Here is a 19,348-nt window from a genome sequence, read left to right as displayed (position 1 = left end):
ATGGAATCTCAGGTGTCAACGACGTAGACAACAGCCACAAAGATACAGTGATAATCTTAGAAGAACACACACACACAAACACCAAGAACTTGAAAGTTCTCGTGTACCACACTCCCTACACTGAACTTAAAAAGAACCCTGAATGTAAAAGGTACAGATATGGTGCATATCTTACTTTGTATCATATATCATACATTTGTTATGCAATCTGATTTTGCAATGTTGTGAAGTAGAATTCAGAAGATGCTAAAGCAGAATAGAAGGAGAGAAATAAAACATTTGAAAAAGCAACCATCAGATAGAGGTAACTATGGACTAAAAGGCCAGGCAGACATTTCACGTAGACCCCTGAATATAACTGAGTATTAATGAGTAGATGAGACACTAAATCACGAAGTCCACATAACACAGAGTCATTACGCTGCTGGAAAAGTATAATGAAGTACATAGAAGACTAACATGTATTAGATTTCAAACAGGAGGGTGATCAAATCTGACTATTTCTATTTTAACTGCAAATTATAACTGATGTCTACATCCAGTGTGTTTTTGTGTTCTGCTGCATTATGCCTGAACAAACAATTCATTTTAAAGTCAGGATGGACTGTAAACGATTTTAGCACCTCCTATACAGCTTCAGTATATTTAGCGTTGAGGTCTGTGCTTCCCACTGAGAAAAACAAATGCACGCAACACCCTTCATTTCTCACCCAGTCTCCATACTGCACATCCAAGGAGTCAGGTACAAAATATCACTTGTGCTGATACTGTACCAATTAATATGAGACATGATTTCACAGCACTGGCTGAGTATTTTTCTAAATAGCACAATAGGACCAGTTTATGCAGCTTCAAGATGCAGTGAAAAGAAACTACAGTCACAAAGAAAGAGCCTGCTGTAGATACACAGCCTGGTTGTTGTGTATGTTTTACCTCTGCCGAGACGTATTCTGGTCTGCAGGGCTAAAGGCTCCACCTGAACTTATCTAACAGGTGATAAATATCTATCAAACCATTCTGGGAATGATTGGCTGTTCATGTAGGGCTCCGTGCTCTATGGAGAGAAGTAAGAATGGGCAATTGTTATAAAAGGAGTCCATGAAGAGACCTGATGTAGGGAGAGATCGGATAGGACATCTTACATTTAAATGGTTTTGGGAATATGGGGGTAGCATTTTAACATTTTCTGGAGTCTGCTACAACTATGTGAGCAGGTATCTGGCAAACAAATGAACAGATGGGTAAACAGTGTAAACCATGTGGTCTTAACTGAACCACCAACCTACCTTGTTCTTGCTGTTTGCTGGCAGCAGCAGCTTTCTGGCCTGGTGAGTAAAAGGCGGAGAGGACACTGAGGGAGCTGACCAGCTGGCTCTGAATAGAGCTCATTTTGGAAGGACCGGGCTTCCCTGCTGATTTCCCCGTTGTTGCTGCAGGAGCTGCTTTCCCCGCAGGCTTGGCTGTTGCTCCTTTCCCAGCTTCTGCCCTTTTCCCTGCCACTTGTTTCAGCGTGCTGGAGCTCTCCTGCTGGCTGGCTGTCTGTTGGGTGCCAGAGCTGCTCCCCAGCTGTGCCCACTGCTCCCCCAGAAGCCCTGTTAACCGGGTTACGACTTGGCCCAAAGCTGCAGGTGACGTTGGAGACTCGCTGGAGCCTCTACGAAGCGGTTGGGCCTCCCCCGAGTCCCGACGGGATGCCTGGGCTTCACTTGAAGCATGACGCTGGGCTTTTTCGCTGGAGCCTCTGCGCAGGGATTGTGTCTCACTCGCATCTTTTTGAGAGGGTTGAATCTCACTAGAACTTCTACGGGAACCCAGAGACTGAGATTGGACGTCACTTGACACCTGGCGAGTTGGGCGGGTCTGAGATTTCGATATACTGGATCCCCTCTGTGTTGCTTTAAAATCTTTTGAGTCCCGTCGTGTTGCGGAGGATTGAGACTGGGCCTGGATTGATTTGGGACGGGTTGGGGCTTCACTAGAGAGGGGGGATGGGCCCTGAGTCTCCGTCTGCACTTGTGATGGGGACTTTTTTTCACTAGACTCACCAGAAGGTCTCTTTGATTTGGTTTTGTCCTCAACTGGAGACACGGATGGGGTCTCAGGTTTTACCTGTGGTTCAGAGGGCTGTGTTGTGGATTGCTCAAGCTGAGGTAAATTCTGTATTTGTGCCTGAGCCTGGGGCTTTGTCTGGGGCTCCTGGGCTTGAGCCTCACTGGATCCTCTACGAGGAGGGACGGGTGCAGCCTGAAGTTGGGGAGGTGACGGCTGCTCTGCCGAGGGTTTCCGGCCTCTTTGGGGTCTTACAGGAGCTACCGCCTTCGCGGCCGCATCCTGTGATATTATCACAACCTTGTCCGCGACCACCGTTTCTTTGATTGCTGCACACACAGTCCCTCCCTCTGCTGTTAGTTTTTTCTCTACGGTCTCCTGGGAAATCTGTGTTGTTTTAACTGGTTCTGTTACTAAACTCTTTGGAGGTGTAATTTGTGTTGTTTCTGAGTCATTCTGTGCAGTGCTCGCTTCAATCATAGATTTTTTATTTTCTCCTATGGTCGTAGGTGGACTGGTGTGACCTTCACTCGGGCTTACAGCGTCTGAAACTGAAGTCTGCTCAAGTAGGCTTTGTACCGCTGCAGCTGAACTCTCTGTGATAACTTTCATGACCACACTTTCACTGTATTGTTGTATTATTTTATTCGCTTCCTTTTCTTCTGCGCTTTCACCGACCACAGCAGCAACATCTTCAGCCCTCTCCCTACTCACACTTTCTCTCACCTGACCGTCTGCTTCACCTTCTCTGGCGGGATTGTTTTCGTGTCGTCTCCCTCTTTCCGTCTCTGTCTGCTGGTCTGTCCTCTGTGCTACCTCTGTTTCTGTGATCCTGTCCACAGTGTCCACCCTCTCTGTCTCTGTCCCTCGGTCTACGCTGCTGGCTCTCAGCCTCTGTGGATGGTCTGTCACTGTCTCTCCCTCTGTTTCCGTGACTTGGTTTACCCTTTCTGTCACTGGCGTCTCAGTTGTCTGATCCTGAGTGGCGATCCTCTCAGTAACTGTGCCCCGTTCCATGCTGTTAGCTCTGGGTCTTGGTGGGCTCACTGCAGCTACGTCTTCCTGCATCTCTGTCACCTGCTCATGTGTGTCAGCATTAGTCTCCATTCCTTGATCTATGCTTCCAGTCCTTGGTTGGGGTACACACACTTCAATACAGATTCTGTCTGTGTCAGTTCCCTGATCTACTGTACCAGGTGATTCTGTCACTGTCTCTTGATTGGCAAAGTCTACTCTCTCTGTCTCTGTCCCTGTGTCAATGCTCTCTCTTCTTGGCCTGCTCTGTGTTTCTGTTGTACAAATCTCCACTCTCATTCCCTCACTCAGCTGTAATATTCTCTCCTCTTTTACTTTGTTTTCCTCTATTTGTTCTTTTAGAAGACTATTAGTTCTTCCCAGCTCCAGGGTAGCCTGAGCAAGTTTAGCCTCCAGTATCATTAAGTTCTCCTGCAGTGTCTGCATACTGTCTGGATCCTCAGGTGTTACTCCTTTTGTTCCATTACCATCTTGCATAGTCTTTGCATCCTTTAAAGCCACAATAAGTGGTGTTAATTCCTGTCCTGCGATGTCTCGTGACAGCTTTTTCACTGCATGCTCCAGTGGACCCTCTGTCTCCTTCTGCTTGTCTGATTGTTCTGATGGCTGTGTTTGTCTCTCCAATTCTGACAACCCATCCTCTTTTCTTTTCTCTTTTTGTAAGTCTTTGCTTTCTTCTATCGCACCATGTTCCTCTTTTCCTGTGACTGGCTTTAGTTCCACACTTGTAGGTTGAGTCGTCAGGGCTAAGTTGAGCCCTTCTGAAGGTCTGTGTAATGGTGGCTGAATGTGTATCCCAGCATCAGAACTTTGGGCTTTCACAGAGGGTGATGTGGACTTCTGAGCTTGAAGCTTGAGCAGTAGCTTCTCCCTTTCCTCCCTAAGGGAGCAGATCTGAGCCTTCAGTTCTGGGATGGTTTTGACCTGCTCTTCCAGCTCTCTGACTCGCTTCAGTGCCACCGTGATCTGTTGGTGAAGACCTGCTCGATCCTGGGGAAGGCATCGTCTTTCCACTGGGTCCAGTGAAGCACGGAACATGTTTTCTGTGGAACCATTTTCAGGTGTTCCCACAATACGATCTGGACTGCTTGAATCCGAGCCTTTCCTCTGCTGTAGGGTGATGGGCATGCTTGACGCTCGGAGCAGGTTCGGACGACTTTGAATCCCCACTGTTTTTTCTTCAACGCCCTGAGCCTCAGGTCCTACCTCATCTCTTAGTTTAGCTGAAACATAGCCAGTTCCTGGACCGGTCTTCCCTCTGCTGCTCTGGCTGGAAGTCCCTTCACTTGCTCTGAAATCAAAGATCTGTTGGACCTCTGTCACCCTTGATTTAGGTTTTAGTCCCAAGGTGGATGTCCCAGACCATGTGCTGTCCTTTTCCTTAGGGGCAGGCCTGGCTCCATGCCCTGGGAGGCTGAAATTTCTGGGCAGAGTGCTGAATTTGGGGGGTCCCTTAACCCTGCGCTGGATGTGGACCCTTTTGATGGTATTGCCTTTTTCAATATCATCAACATACTTGAGGAAGTCCAGATCCAGATGGAAGCCATAGGGAGTCTCCACTGAGTACGGCAGCTGCTTCCTCTGAACGCCGCCCTCACTGGCCTTGGTCTGAAAGCCATTGGCTGTAAAGAATAAACATAAAAATAATTCAGTCAACTAATCAAAGTGTTACCTTTTAACATAACTAAAAAACAACATCAGCACTAATAATATTAGCAGCCTCATTTGTCATCTTCACACAGCAATATCTCAACAACTACTCATGGTAAGGTTATGAATCTTCCCCATGATGACATGCTTCACATATTACAGTATGGACTCCAGATTTGAATTGATTTGCAGATTTGAAAGGTGGTTCACATCTGCATTATGATGTCCTGCCTCAGATTCTACGTGTTTGTCACCAACTGGACATTAATGGAACTGCAAAAATGTGTTTCCACTTCTAAAATGTTCAATGCTGTCAATCAGACGGGGGTGATGGCAGAAGGCAGCGTAGAAAAAAAGCGTAGTTAAAAAAATATATCTTTTTTCATGTCTTTTGACTTCTAAATTGTTAAGTCCTTTTCTTTTAATAGTCTTCTTTTGCAATAGTTTCATTTCTACATTATTCAGTGCTTCAGTTCTGCCCGCAGCAACGGCTGCAGCATAGCGCCACCTGTTTGAGCATAATTATGAAATTATTTGTTTTGCATTTGTTTGCACTTCGAAATTGTTTGATGCCTTTAATCCTCTTGTGTGTTCATGGAACTGCAGTTGTTTAGATAATCTTTTTTTCAAATGCCTTCCCGTTTAAAATGTTCAGGGGTCTCCAGTCTCACAGCAGCAAAGGCTGCAAGCAGCTGCAGCAGCTGGCTTTCAGCAATCACACGCATTTTCTTTAGGAAATGCCCATTCTAGTTGCCATTGCTTTTCATCCACTCATATTGAGAGGCTGCACTATGCAGGCTGCATGCACATGGTGCATTGTAATGTAAAACCATATCACTTACTGGGAAGTAATTATCATGCAGTGATTCTGCCAAAACAAACTAATCAGCATGCAAAATGCTGCTCATGCTTTGTTCATTTATGAATACAGTATGAAACATGGGGGTGGTCATCACCTGGAGGAAATAAACCCTTAGCCACTTTATCTCACTGTGCATATGTGCACTTATATTTGAAATCTAATAATACATAACTAATAATTGTTCTCATATAAATTAAATAAATTACATTTGGGCCACAATTCGAAGGCCAGAGCACTGTTTGTTTAAATTAGTGACACTTACCACTTTTCTTGTCCATCATGGAATGCAGAGTTCCCAGTCATCGATTTGTGTTTGCTACAATTGGAGCTGGACGTCTGAAAGAAAAAACAAATGATGCAGCTGTGTGAGAAACTAAAATATAGTGTTCAATTTTACATCCGTGAAATGCAATGAAAGAAGGAAAACAGTGTCTGTTCCCTTTTGGATAAGGTTCCGGAAAATGTGTAGCTAACGCATAAAAAAGTTTTCTTTGTTGAACTTTTTTGTTTTTTTAAGATTTTCTGAATATTTTTACTGATAAAAGTTAAAATGACCACTTGTTCCATATAACAAGAGAACAAAGATTTGTTCTCTTTCTGAGATAAAATACTCACTACGTTTTATAAGTTATGTAAGATGAACTGCTTAACCTAAGAAATTTGCACCAGTTTTTAGGTAAACCAAACATGTCTAATGTACCGTGGTGATTCTTAATAGCAAAAACAAAACACATCACATTCGTTATGACATATAATGTGCTACATGTTGGTACATGGACAAGGTTCAGCAAGGGAAACGTCTTGCTGGTAGGACTGAAATGAAGAAAGGTATTTCAATTATTTTGCTCAGATAGACCTGTAATGTAATAAAATAGCAAATATACAGTTAATTATTGAGTAGACTATAAGCTACTGTACTGAAGATACATTTACATTATTGGGATGTTGACATACCCAGCAACAAAGATATTAGTAGAACATCTGCCTTGCTGAGCCCAGCGTTTAGAAAGATTATAAAGTTGACACAAGCCTGAACAGACCCCCGGAGGGGAACAGGTTCCATTTTGTGCCAGTTTGAAATCAGTTATTCTAGTAGGAGAATCCAAAATAACAGAGCCACTTGTCTACTTTTACAATGTGCTCACTGTAGAGTAGACACACATGAAAACAATTCAGCGAGGGGTGTCAAAACTTTTATGGAATTATGTGCATGTAAAGCTTCCTAATTAAATATACCATAATAAAACCCAGGCAATTTTCCAACCTTTGAATAAGCTGCACTGTTAAATGAACAGCCATATATAAACTTTTAAGTCTATTTGGCACATTTCATCCAATTTCCATGTAAATGTGAAGAAAATATGTGTTATGTAGGAGACATAGCACATTGAAGCCTGAAGCTTTGCTTCAATTTTAAATGCCGAACTTCAATATTTGAGGCAGATCCAGAGTTGTAAATTAGCAATTCATTATTTTAGTAGTGAGTTTTTTTAGGCACCTTTTACAAGTAACTGATGCAAATAATAATGTAAATAGTTAAAATACTGCAGCAGTTGCACATCAATTAATTTAATAGTGTCTCCTATGCCATATGTCACTTAATACAGTATGAATACTTCATACACCCCCACATGTCATCTATCTACCAGAAGTATGTGGTACTGAAAATATTGTTGCATGTGGCATGAAGACTCTCAGTACTGACTGACTGTTGGTACTTTCTTCATAGCAGTTCAGGCAAATTTCAACTGACCTTGTACCAAATGATATTTGTAAAAGTCACCCGCACTTTACTTTAGAAAACAGAGCTGCTACTGAAATTGATTTTAATAGTAACGTATTTAAGATTATGTTTGTGTGTTTGCACAACACAGATATAAAGAGGTTGGCAGTACAGTAAGTGCCAAGTCCTGACCACAGGCTAAGCTGTGTGCTGTGCCGTGCTGTGCTGAGTGGGGACATATTGCAAGGCAAGCATTGCATGAGCTGGCAATGTAATCAATTAAAATGACAGCCAGTCCACCCAGGCACCTAAACAGGAACTGTGACAAGCTCTATTTGGCCCCTGCCCCGTCTTTATAGATTGAGCCTTAATAATGAAAAACAGGTGACCTGGAGCAGAAATGTTGTCTCTGTTACAGATGAGCAGATATATACACACAGAGAGACACACAAATCAACTGACTGACATCCGCTGCACTGGATCTGACACTGTGTGATTGCTACCATGGCAACCATTCTTCAATCCGCTGCCTCTTCCCAGGAGTGAGGAGTGCACTGGCATTCCTGACTCGTCCTTATTCTTAATGCGGCTACGATCGGCCTACTGTCCTTAAGGCTTAATTAGCCGATTCCGCAGCACAAGAATGCTGCTTGTAATTGCTGAGTGAAGTACAGGCAGACCCCACTGGCAATTACACACAGTGGGCAGGCAACAAAACCCTCCTTAATTAAATCATCACCGAAACGGAAAGACAGAGGTATAGTCAAAGAAAATAGATGAGGGACAGAGGGAGGGAGGTGGTAGAAAAAAAACGAAGGACAGAAGAAGAGAAGAGGCGACATAGATAGGATGAAGTGTATAAGGATAAAGATGAAGAAGAGAAGCTTAAATGTGGCAGACGGGTGTGACGGGAAGCAGGACACTATTGACAGAAAAGAGGACACTGTGAAAAAAGTGCCCCACGAATTTCCCTAATGAGAAAGAGTCAACCTGACCATCTCTACAGTGCAGTTGTGAGGATTCATCTTTTAATTAAAGCCACTCCTAATGCTCATAGAAGGGCCTCAGAGAAACTGTGTTTATGCAGTTGCTAAGCTTCACGATTACAATTATGATTAGCATAAATGATGAACCATGCCATCCGTCGATAAACATCTATTCCAAATGTGGTACTTTTGTACATGCACACACTTTTACAGCAAGATAGAGACTAGTAGATTATCCAGATTAGGTTTGTGATTAAAATTGGAATCCCGTGGTGATACTAATGATGAAAGATCCACATTGGATTATAATCATATTGATAATGGAAGCTCATGCGGACTATGGTAATCCAAATTGACAGATTATGCTACAAGGCTAAAATTGTGTCTGCAAGTGTCAGCACCCTATTTCTGTCCACATGCTCACATTGTTTACCTATATTATACCCATGTATAGGTTAAAGTGTGTTTCTGGTTGAGTCACGCTTGAAAAGCAAACACAGTACAGTGTACAAGTGTCACACATGCACATAACCCCTAAAGGATATACAGCCATCTCTCAGCACCAATCCAATAAGGGCGACAGCTGGTCCAGAGGTGATGACACTGGTAATGTGAAGCCCGGAAGACAGGAGTAATGAGAGTACAGTAAATAGGATCATACTGACAGCCATGGGTTTTCATGTGTCATCACTGTGGAAACCACGGCCTCACTGACCGAGCTGATTTTGGGGAGGAAGACCCAATGAAATAGCTTGAAATGCGCTGCAAATTATCACTCAAGTCCATTTCAGGGGGAATCCCGATTACAAGATAAAGCCACGAGGATGTTTAACAAATGGAGCATGTGATTGCATCAAATCAAGTTGCACTGACTACCATTCTGTTTAAATTATAGGTGCATAAACCCAAGGACTCACTCATATACCCAAGACAAACGTGCACACATAAAATCCCTGCTGACCCAACATACCAAGAAGCGGGAAAAGCATTAATTGAATGTCATGGGTCATTACATTGGAGTGCCTGTGTACTGGAGATTAAATTAGTCTGACACACTGACACAGAGCAGGCTCAGTTAGAAGACAGGCCAACAGGAAATAAGACCGGAGGGTGTGAGCAGGGGATGAGAAAGAGAAGAGTTAAAAGGTGCAAAGATGTGAGAGGCAGCTGTACACATTCATATCTCGTGCAGGCAGAGCTCCACTGTTGTTTTTCTCTCTCTGGGCTTTGCTGTCTCATACTCAAACGGATCCTTTTTGACCGCTCATACAAACTGAGGTACTGTACACCGGCCACTGCTGCTGCTGCTGCAGCTCTAAGCATGAGTTGTCAACAGCTGTGAATGAAGGAGGGAGTGCAAGCAGCAGCAGAGGAGGAAGAACCATGCAGCCCATGCAGCAGCAATAACACAGGACCAATGTCTTTATCACAGCCTTGATATGGCACAAGTTATCTCTGTTTACCCTTGTTCTACCCTGAGAATGTAGGCAGGACTGTCCAGCTTAATGTGCCAACTCACAGCCTGAGAGAGACGCAAACACATTCGAACAAGAGTAGACAACAGCAGAGGTACAGACAGACGTACATATGTAGAGAATACTTTGCTTGTATGCCTACTGCAGCACACTTTGCAGGAGTGAACATTTAGCACAGCAGCAAAAGGCAACACAGTCATACGTAGACTATTTGTACAGTCAATGTTTAACGTATAAGGACACTTAGAGACCATTGTTTTTTGAATGCTAACAACTGCTTTCATTTGCTCTCATCAGCAGAGAGTTTTTTTTTTTTTAGCTTTTAAGTTATTTGGTTGGTTTGAAATGAATGTGATGTGATAGAGAGACGAGAAAAAGACTGTTGTGAAGTTGAAAGTTGGTAAGATGTGTAAAACCTAAATAAAATCAGAATGCAATGATTTGTATATCTCATCAAACCACAATATATTCACAATAGACCATGAACAACATATCAGATGTTAGAACTGAGAAATTTTAACATTTCACGGAAAATATGAGCTGGATAGCACCTCTCCTCTTTAGTCCGCAGGACACAGTGTCCATGGCTTCCAAAAGAATTTCAAATTTTGATTCATCTGACCATCAATTTTAATGAACTTTGGCTCAGAGAACACAGCGGTGTTTCTGGATCGTGTTCTGGATCATAAAGCTTTAACTTACATTTGTGGGTTTTACAGTGAACTGTGTTCACACAGTGATTTCTGGAAGTGTTCCTGAGCCCGTGGAGTTTGATGATATTTTATATTGTAGATGGTGGGATCTCCAAAGTCTTCGCGATTTTATATTGGGAAACATTTTTTCTGAAATTGTTCCACAGTTTTTAGATACAGTTTGTCAGATTGGTGAACCTCTGCCCATCTTTGCATTCGACAGGCTCTGCCTCTCTGCAATGTTCCTTTTATACCCACTCATGTTACTGACCTGTTGCCAGTTAACCTCATTAGTTTATCAAACGCTCCTCCATTTGTTTTTGATTTGCAGCAATGACTCCAGCCTTTTGTTGCCCCTCTTCCAACGTTTTAAAGATGTATTGCTGCCATCAAATTCAAAATGACCTAATATTTTCCATGAAATGGTAACATTTTTTCAGTTTCAACATCTGATATGTTGTTCATGTTCTATTCTGAATAAAATATGGGTTGATGACATTTGCAGATCACATTGTGTTTTTATTTAGGTTTTACATATCATCCCAACTTTTCTGATTTGGAGTTGTAGTTGTGGACTTTTAGCATTTATTATTAGCCACAGTCTCACCTTAGATATAAAAACATATCACTTTATGAAAGTTGTCATCAACTTTTTGTTACTGTTTGAGTGGGATTCATTAAATCTGATGTTTCTCATAAATATTCATCTGTGTGTCCCTATAATACAGTGATACAGTTGATGGTGCAATTAGTTAAATCTAGTACGTTGCAGATGTAGAGGACAGTTTTGCATAATGACAGGTATTCCAGAGCAGTGAACCGAGAAAATTGAGAACATTCATTGACAAGACAATTGGGAACTGGAAAGTTTCTGTCCGCTGATCCAGATTGAATGAAGGAGGCCATTAGCATCCAGATTCTAAAGAGAGAACTAGGAGGCGTTAATCTGATACTGCTCAATCTGTGTGTGCTGTTTCTGCAGGAACAGATCGATCTCTCTGCTCCCCAGGAGCTATTATCTGAGTACAGTCAAGTCCATTTGACTCCAGTCTAACATTATGTCTGTCTATGTATAGTACATTTCAACAACAGTATAGTACAAGAATGCATCTTTTCGGCCAATTTGCCTTTAATCTTCCTCATTCGAGTTAACTTGGGTCTATTCTCTTTCCCCAACCAGAGGTTTCTTCAGTTCTAATCCAGTTAGATCTAGTCTATTCCAGTAGGACAGTGTCTGTATTCAGAAGGGGGCATATTGTTCCCTTTGTGTTAAACAACATCTGGCTGTTACCCCAGAGAAAGAATGAGAAAGGGAACTACTGTCTACCGGCTTCGTTAAATAGTGGAAAATTATCCCACAGGGCTGCAGTGAGTAGACCACTCATTTATTATAGGTCAGTTGCTTTTTTTCTGTGAGGACTGCAAATTAAGGTTATGGACTGTGCTGAATGCTTCAATAGAGAACATGGCTTTGAATTGAACGTGCATTTTAATTAAAATAAATAAGTACATTAAGCAGATGTTGTCTTCAAAGTACAATAGTGAAAGATTAAAGAATAATAAGCTAAAAAGCTGGTTATGACCAGAAGGGGGCTAGTTATCAGTTATTTGCAGCACCTAAAAGAAACAAAAAAAAAAAGTCTGTATCATGAAAAAAAAACAAAGTTTACATTAAGAGTACAGATTGTTCTCTGTCTGACTGGTGAATGGAAATTGTCTTCTTCTTGCATTAATTTAAAAAAAAAAAACCCGAAACCAAACTTTGAAGTTCATGTTCCATTATCCAGTTGTGAATTTCCTCTGTCTCTGTGTGAGGAAATTAGTTGCAAGAACATCAAACGCTACAAAGCCCAAGGATCCCACTCTCATTCAGCAAGATGATTGACAGGATACGTGTGGTGACTGACCTCCATTGTATCTTTTTGTTTAACTTGGAAAAATATCACAATGCCACTTCCAATCATTACTGGTATGTATCTCTGCACCATGGAATGAGTACACTGAAAGAAACTTAAACCTGAAGAATGTCCTCCTTTTTTCCAACTTGCAGAAAACTTCAAAAACTCACAACTGAAAGCAACAATAAGTGGAAAATACCACTGTGAAAATACCAGTGTACCATAAGTGCATGAGCTTCAGCTACTCTTGTTGAGCAATTGAGCTATAGTTTTCTTCTATAGCTCAATTACTGGCAGAGATTCAGTTAGATTTGTTGTTCCTGGTATGCTGCATGAAGAACATTGATGAAATCACCATTTTATACTTATGACTGTGTCAGAATGATACAGCTTTTCATGCACTACTATAATGTGACACCTCTTTCCACTGCAGCCGTGCCCTCAAAAAGGTGTTTTTGGTAATGAAAGTGATTGTGGGTTAAAGGCGGGAAATGCTAGGATGCCATTTGAACGTTATCTGCATTTATGTGGACATAACATTAGTGTTACCACCCTGACCTACTTGGGTCTTGTCTGTCAAAGGACAGATAACCCTTACACCCATGCCCTCCCTGTAACTGTCATGCAATCTCTTTATTCCACCATGCAGAGAATAAAAGCATCTTTCCTTTTTCAAACCGCTCTCCTCGCACCTCATAGTGGTATTCCAGGGCAAGAAGCAGCTGCCTGCTTTCATTAGCGATAAAGGAAGGGACACACCATCTATTATTCACACAGCCAACCCCTTCTAGCTGCAGCTAAGATAGCATCATGGCTACTTCCGCACATGGACGTTAATGAAAGTGGCGAAGTAACAGCTACCGCTAATTAGCTCGTGGGCTACCTGACTATTTCTATGTCATCAGTCACAGATGTGAAGGGGTGCCGAGAAGGAGGATGAATTGAGGAGTAAAAATAGAGAGAAAGATGGAATACATCTGTCAATGAAGGTATAAAGAAGAATAAAGGAATGAGGGTTAGTAAAAAGACAGATACAGGTAGACAAATACAAGAAAAGGAAAGTACATAGAAGAGTAGACCACTTACAGCACTGCCATGTCACATTACATCCACTTCAACTCGCTCAGACAGGTAAAAACAACTCATACACGAATACAAGTACAAAACATGCGTAAATTATTCATATGTACAGTGAAAGCAAACCTGTCCCCTTACCAGTTTCTACTTACACAAACAAAGCAGAGGAGACACACATGCAATCAGGACATTTTAACACAGTCGGCTAAACACGAAATACGATTTTTTTGGCGTGCGAGCACACGCACTGTATTACCCTCCACAGTCACACGTGTCTCGGTGATAAAAAGCTTGCCTGACACCAACGGAGTGTGGCAGGCAGGCGATAACATTGCAGCAGCACGGTCTGCAGAGCAGGCTGGACATCTCTGGGAAGAAATCAACACTTACAAATTCACACTCTATTGACAGCCTCCCAACTCTGCTTGCACACACAGAAAAACAGAAATCGGACACAAGACACACACGTTTGCATGTTGCCTATAGGAGTAAGATTTTGTTGGCCTGGCGACTTATTCCAAAGCTGAGTGAGGAGCTCTAACATTCTGCGAACAAAAAAAACCCCACTCTACCTTTCTCACATGCACAAACGCACACAGGCAGACAGACAGACACACACACAAACACACACCGTACACACACACAAACAAACACACTGCCTCTTGCTCTCAAAATTTTTCTCACACATCCCTGGCGAACACATGTGACCTATGTTCTACTCTGCAAAAATAGACTGGGGAAGAAGGAGTGAGAAAATAGAAAGGTGAGGTACAGCAAATCAAATAGTGAGAAATAAATTACGAGGTAAACAAATCTAACAAATTAAAAACATAAAGCAAATGGTAAACGTATGTATGTATGAGCAAAACACGCGAAGATGGGAGGATGACTTTGAAAGACGCAGTGAATTCTTCTGAGGCTGTTTGTCTCTCACCTGCTAGGCAGCTCCTCACTTTCCGTCCTTCCTGTTTCTGTTTCCTTGAGTGCTACTGACCCTGTCGGTCTTTTAACCCCAGCAGAAAAACGAAAAGTAGGGGAAAAAAAGGAGAAAAGGAGGGTGGGATGGTGGAACCAGGGGGTGGAGGTGTTGGCAGATGGTGCTGAGGGGAAGAGAAGAGAGGAGACAACTGACTTGCTGGCTTGTTTCATTATGATAGATTCGCCAAACAACTGGCCTACGACAAAAAAAATCACCCAAAAAGATAAATTGGCCCAATAGAGACCATAGACACACGCTCTCTTTAACACACACACACACAAACCTCTGTAATCACCCACAGCTGCCCTTCTGTATGTTCTGATAATGTAACTCCTTTAGGTGTGTGTAGATGTGAGTGTGTGTAAAGCTTAGTATTTCCTAAAATGCAAATGACCACAAGGGAGACACGCAGCAAAGTAGTCCTGTGTGTTTCTGCATATGCTGACTGTGTTCAGTCATGCATCAGTGGGTATTTGCAACTGTGTATTAGTGTCTGTGCGCTCAGCCTGTGGCCACAAAGCCTGTCCTGCAGTGAACTCCCACCATGCACTACTCTAATTATTACTGGAGAACTGTAAGTCAACCCCTGCTGTGTTGCCACACGCCAATATGAAGCCTGCTTTTTTACCAGGTCATGCTCCACACTGGATGAAAAATACTTCTACAAGCAACACTTTACTTGCTGAGGTAAGTAAAACCCCCATGTTAGCTCTGCCCAGCTCCGTAATTGAAAGCAGTCTAATGAGTAAAGCCTGTCTCGCCTAGTTGGCTGTGTAGTGTAAATGAGGTAAATAATTAACTGCCTTTAAATAGGCTAACTGCCCAGGCTAAAGCATCCTATCTCTTATCTCACTCGTGCACCAATTCCACGGATCAACAGCGTTAATTCACCTCTTAGCGAGCGTGTGGAACACCTTTTAAAAGCAACCTACTCTAAAGTAGCTTCAACAGTGTGATTTGACTTGCTGTGTGAGTACACAAACGCACAGAACACTTGAAATATTCATAGGGAGGATAAATGGCCAAACTGTAGCAAAGCTAACCCTCTAAAACAACCCTGTCTGTGTTTGTGTTCTCTGAGGCCAAAGGTTCATTTTAATTGAGACTGGGGAGAGAAAAGTGCCGTTTTGGGTGCATGACTTCAACAACTGGAGGGTTGGTTTGGCAGGAAAGTGAGTTGACAGTCTCACGTCTGGTAGCCCGAGTGCTAATTGGCTCTTTAATTGTGTCATAAATTACCTTGTTTAATTCATGATGCTGCTCAAATATTTAATCTATAACTTAATATAATTATTAAGTAGCAAATTTGTTTGTCTCCCATTTTTGTCCAAGTCTGAAAGCTGTTTAGTGGCGAGAGTCATGCTGAACTAGAGTAACACTGAACAGAGGAATCTATTACACGTTAAACATGATGAATATGATCTGACTGACATGACGGGAAGCTCAAGCAGGGCGACACCTGTCAGCCAACCCATTTTCATCTATCTATCATCCATTTGTCACCCTGGCTGGACAACATTTAAACCACCTTAATGTATCTATGAGGCTTCACCCCACCAGTGTCAAGACCTTGTCAAGGCTCCAGAGGGATTTTGCTCCTGGCTGATATTTATAGGGTTCCATCCTTATTCTTCCTAATGGACAGAGTCAATGCCAACTTTCCTATTAAATTGAAATTTCTGATAAAATGTGTCTTGCTTGATTTAAGTGATGTTAAATATTGTATTGGATCTTTGGCTTGAAACAAACTCTCCCCTATGGAGACGCCAGATCGAAAATATTACTGTGTTTCTTTTGTATTTGTTTGTCAGATGTAAACTCACATAATGTTCACAGCCTTTGTGGTTAAATCCTCACCTCTCCCTATATGTCCAATACAAACACAGAATAAAATCAGCTCTCGTCCTTTCATCTAAAGCAGTGGACTGAAAGAGGTTTGATGCGGCCTAGAGGGTTAAGCTTCCCTCTTGCTGATCACATGAACCGTCTCCTGTCAGAAAGGATCAGATCCTACCTCAGACCCCTAGGACTTCTAGAGTCTCACCCACCTCGTGTCTTCTCTCTGTGTGTTGAAGCTAGAGACCGCATGTCCGTCTCTCTCGTTTTTAAGTTAGGAAAAAGTGAAAATGGTGTGCAATGAGACAAAAAAGATGGAAAATCTAAAGAGAGATTGGTGCAGTGCTCACAGTGATGCTTACATCACAGTGGATGGGGTCAGTCTAATAATCTAATAAACCAATGACTAGGGGACTCTCCTGGGAAGGTCACAACCCTTATCATTTAGGTGAAGTTCAAAACCAACTAGTTTTCTGTGTCTCTAGCTTATGTCTGATATTTATTCTTATAGGCCAAATGCAGATTAAAGATGAAATGCTGGGTGACAAGCTGTCATAGACAGGGGCAAGGTGGAATAATTGTTCAATGGCACATGGTTTAAGAAAATCCTCAAAGCCCTTCATAAGTATTTCTTCGCACATCCAAAATGCGACAGTGTACCACATGACATGGTCACGTGGTGGGCCTGCAACATGCAGGGCTAGGACAAACCCCTGCCTTCAGAAACCTTTACTCTGAAATAGAGCTAAAAATGCATCGTGTGTTTTGGTATCTATAAGCACTTTCACACGGCTGAATGTTAAAATAACAACTGGCAGAGTTATACAAACTCTGGTACCCTAGATCTCTGGATATGTGTTTGTGTCTGGTTGTGTGTAAGTGTGAAAACATAAAAAAGTTTCAACTGCTGCACTCCACAGCTCCCAAATATACAGTTCAGCAGCATGGAGCTGGCCATGCAGTCATGAAGTCAGAATATTTTTACAACTGTGAGAGTTACAAAGAATCTGTCTGCAAAAAATCTATTTGTATTATGCACTAATGAATTATAACTTAGTTAGTGTCCACAAGCAGGCACAGCAGTCATCATTCACCATCAGCCTGACTTAAATAAGTTTTCTTCCTACCAATTCTTCATCCCACCTCAAATCAGGTTACATCGTCTAAATTATCCCAGTTCTGGGAATAGCAATTAATCTATTCTTTGTTGTACGGTGAGGAATGAACTCCAGCTAATCATTTTAAATGCCTGCTATGTCTACAACATAATTCTGTGAGCTGTTTTTACAATTTTAGAACACTGGCATCTTGAGATTTATGCCAAGTCTTATGCCAACACATAATTATCTGTGAGAGTGTAGTCTGCACCCTACGTGTGAACGTGTCTGAGTGGGTGCAAGTGAGAAAAGCCAATAACCAATAATGCATTTACTGGCAAAGCTCATGGTCTTAAAACAGCATCATGTCCAAAATCACAAAATGGTATAAAATGTAATTAACTCACAAAATTTGAGAATGTATAAATTTTGCTTTTTGGAAAGCTGTGGCTGAGAAGGTAGAGCAACCATTCACTAATTGCAGGGTTGACACTTTGCCTGGTTCCTCTAGTTCATGTTTAAGTGTTCTTGAGCAAGACATGAAACCCCAAGTTCCTCTTGCTGTGTGAGAGTTCCCTTCATTTAAGTTGCTTTGGGTAAAAGCATCTGCCACATTAGTAAATGTAAAAAAAAATAAAAAAATAAAAAAAGTAAAAAGTAAATGTTTTTTTTAATCTGTGCAGTGACTCAAGGGCCAGAGAATTCGCTTTGATTTTATACCTTTAAGGTCAGATCCCATTTGACAAATGTAACTGTGGCTGTGTTTGAGTTTCAAATGCCAGACAGTTTGGGGCTTAATAGAAAAATATCTTCATATGTAATTAATTATAAATGAGACCATGTTTTGCCTGGGGATACATACCATTTCATTTGAACTAAACAATAATGTTTAGGTTTGCCATTATTTTCATAGTATGTTTACACTTATGCCTCATTTATCAGGAAAATACTATAAACTGCAATCATTTCCCAATGCTTTAAACATATGATGTGTGCGTGTATTATTGAAGGCATAAGTCATTGCTTAGATACACATACATTATCACTCATCTGTTCTTGGAAGTTGAAATTGTCCAGCTCCAGACCATATATAGTCTCCACTAACCTTGCGCTTGCACCACCAACTGATAATATCATTGGCAGTGTGGAAATTTTTTCATTAGTTTAAAGTGTTCTGTTATCTGGTAAATTCACAGAGAAATGAATAACAAAGACAAAGGTACATTATTAAACTTGTTCAAGATGTAGCCTGACTCATGACAAACTACCTGAGCAAAATCTGTAAGTTCAAGTGTAACAAGTATCCATTTTAATGGAAAAAATATGAATCAATCCATTGAACGGGGATTTCCACTGTGAACATCCAGACATCCTGAGGAAGGCCAGATGCTGATAAGGCCTACAGGCAGGGAAAAGACTGTTTATACATTGACACAGACGCCAACTGAAACAACCACAATGCACAACTCACAGCTCAAGTGGAAACGACCTGAACTGCGGCGAGCGCCTTGTGTGAATGTGTGACAATGAAAAACAAGAAATCTATTTATAGTCCTATAAGACATTAAACCTCTTCTTGGACCATTTGTTTGCTTGGGAGGAATATACAAAAACTTGCACAGGTTGACAAGATGGTGCCGAGATCAAAGGCCTGCTGGGCGGCATGCAAGAAAAGGAGGTCACACAGACAATAGGCAAACGGACAGAAAAGTGGACAGAAAATACAGTAGATACAAACACGATTCTACGCGACCCACCATTGATAGGCACACACTCTAATATTTCTTTGGACGAGCTTTACTTTTGATTACGGCACACATTTGCTGTGGTATCAATATCACAAGATTTATTTCCGTCCAGAGTTGCATTAATTTTTCACCAAGAGCTTGTAGTGATCGTAGGAGAGTCAGACCACTTTGCACAGTCTTCTCCAGCACGTCCCAAAGATTCTCAGTGGGATTAAGGAGGCCGATCCATGTTTTAAAAATG

At 41.8% G+C, this 19,348-nt stretch overlaps 1 protein-coding gene across 6 annotated transcripts in view; it reads right to left on the bottom strand.

Annotated features, from left to right (window-relative positions):
* kank4 (KN motif and ankyrin repeat domains 4) overlaps positions 1-19,348 on the bottom strand; it is a 65,783-nt gene that overhangs the window by 12,718 nt on the left and 33,717 nt on the right. For 5 of the 6 annotated variants that reach the window (XR_010915017.1, XM_067513264.1, XM_067513262.1 and 2 more), the window contains exons 2-3: positions 5,859-5,932; positions 1,287-4,706 (exon numbers count right to left, since the gene is read on the bottom strand). Coding sequence is in view for 5 of the 6 variants with exons in the window: in XM_067513264.1 (XP_067369365.1) it covers positions 1,287-4,706; positions 5,859-5,877 (3,439 nt within the window). In the remaining variant the exon portion in view is untranslated. Of the gene's footprint in view, positions 1-1,286; positions 4,707-5,858; positions 5,933-14,381; positions 14,548-19,348 lie in introns of all 6 variants that reach the window. The other variant, XM_067513263.1, reaches the window with a different exon arrangement.

The sequence above is a fragment of the Channa argus genome, chromosome 8 (assembly GCF_033026475.1).
Source record: "Channa argus isolate prfri chromosome 8, Channa argus male v1.0, whole genome shotgun sequence".
Lineage (NCBI taxonomy): Eukaryota > Metazoa > Chordata > Actinopteri > Anabantiformes > Channidae > Channa > Channa argus.
Note: the sequence above shows the minus strand (reverse complement) of the source record. Positions and strands in the feature narration are given on the sequence as shown.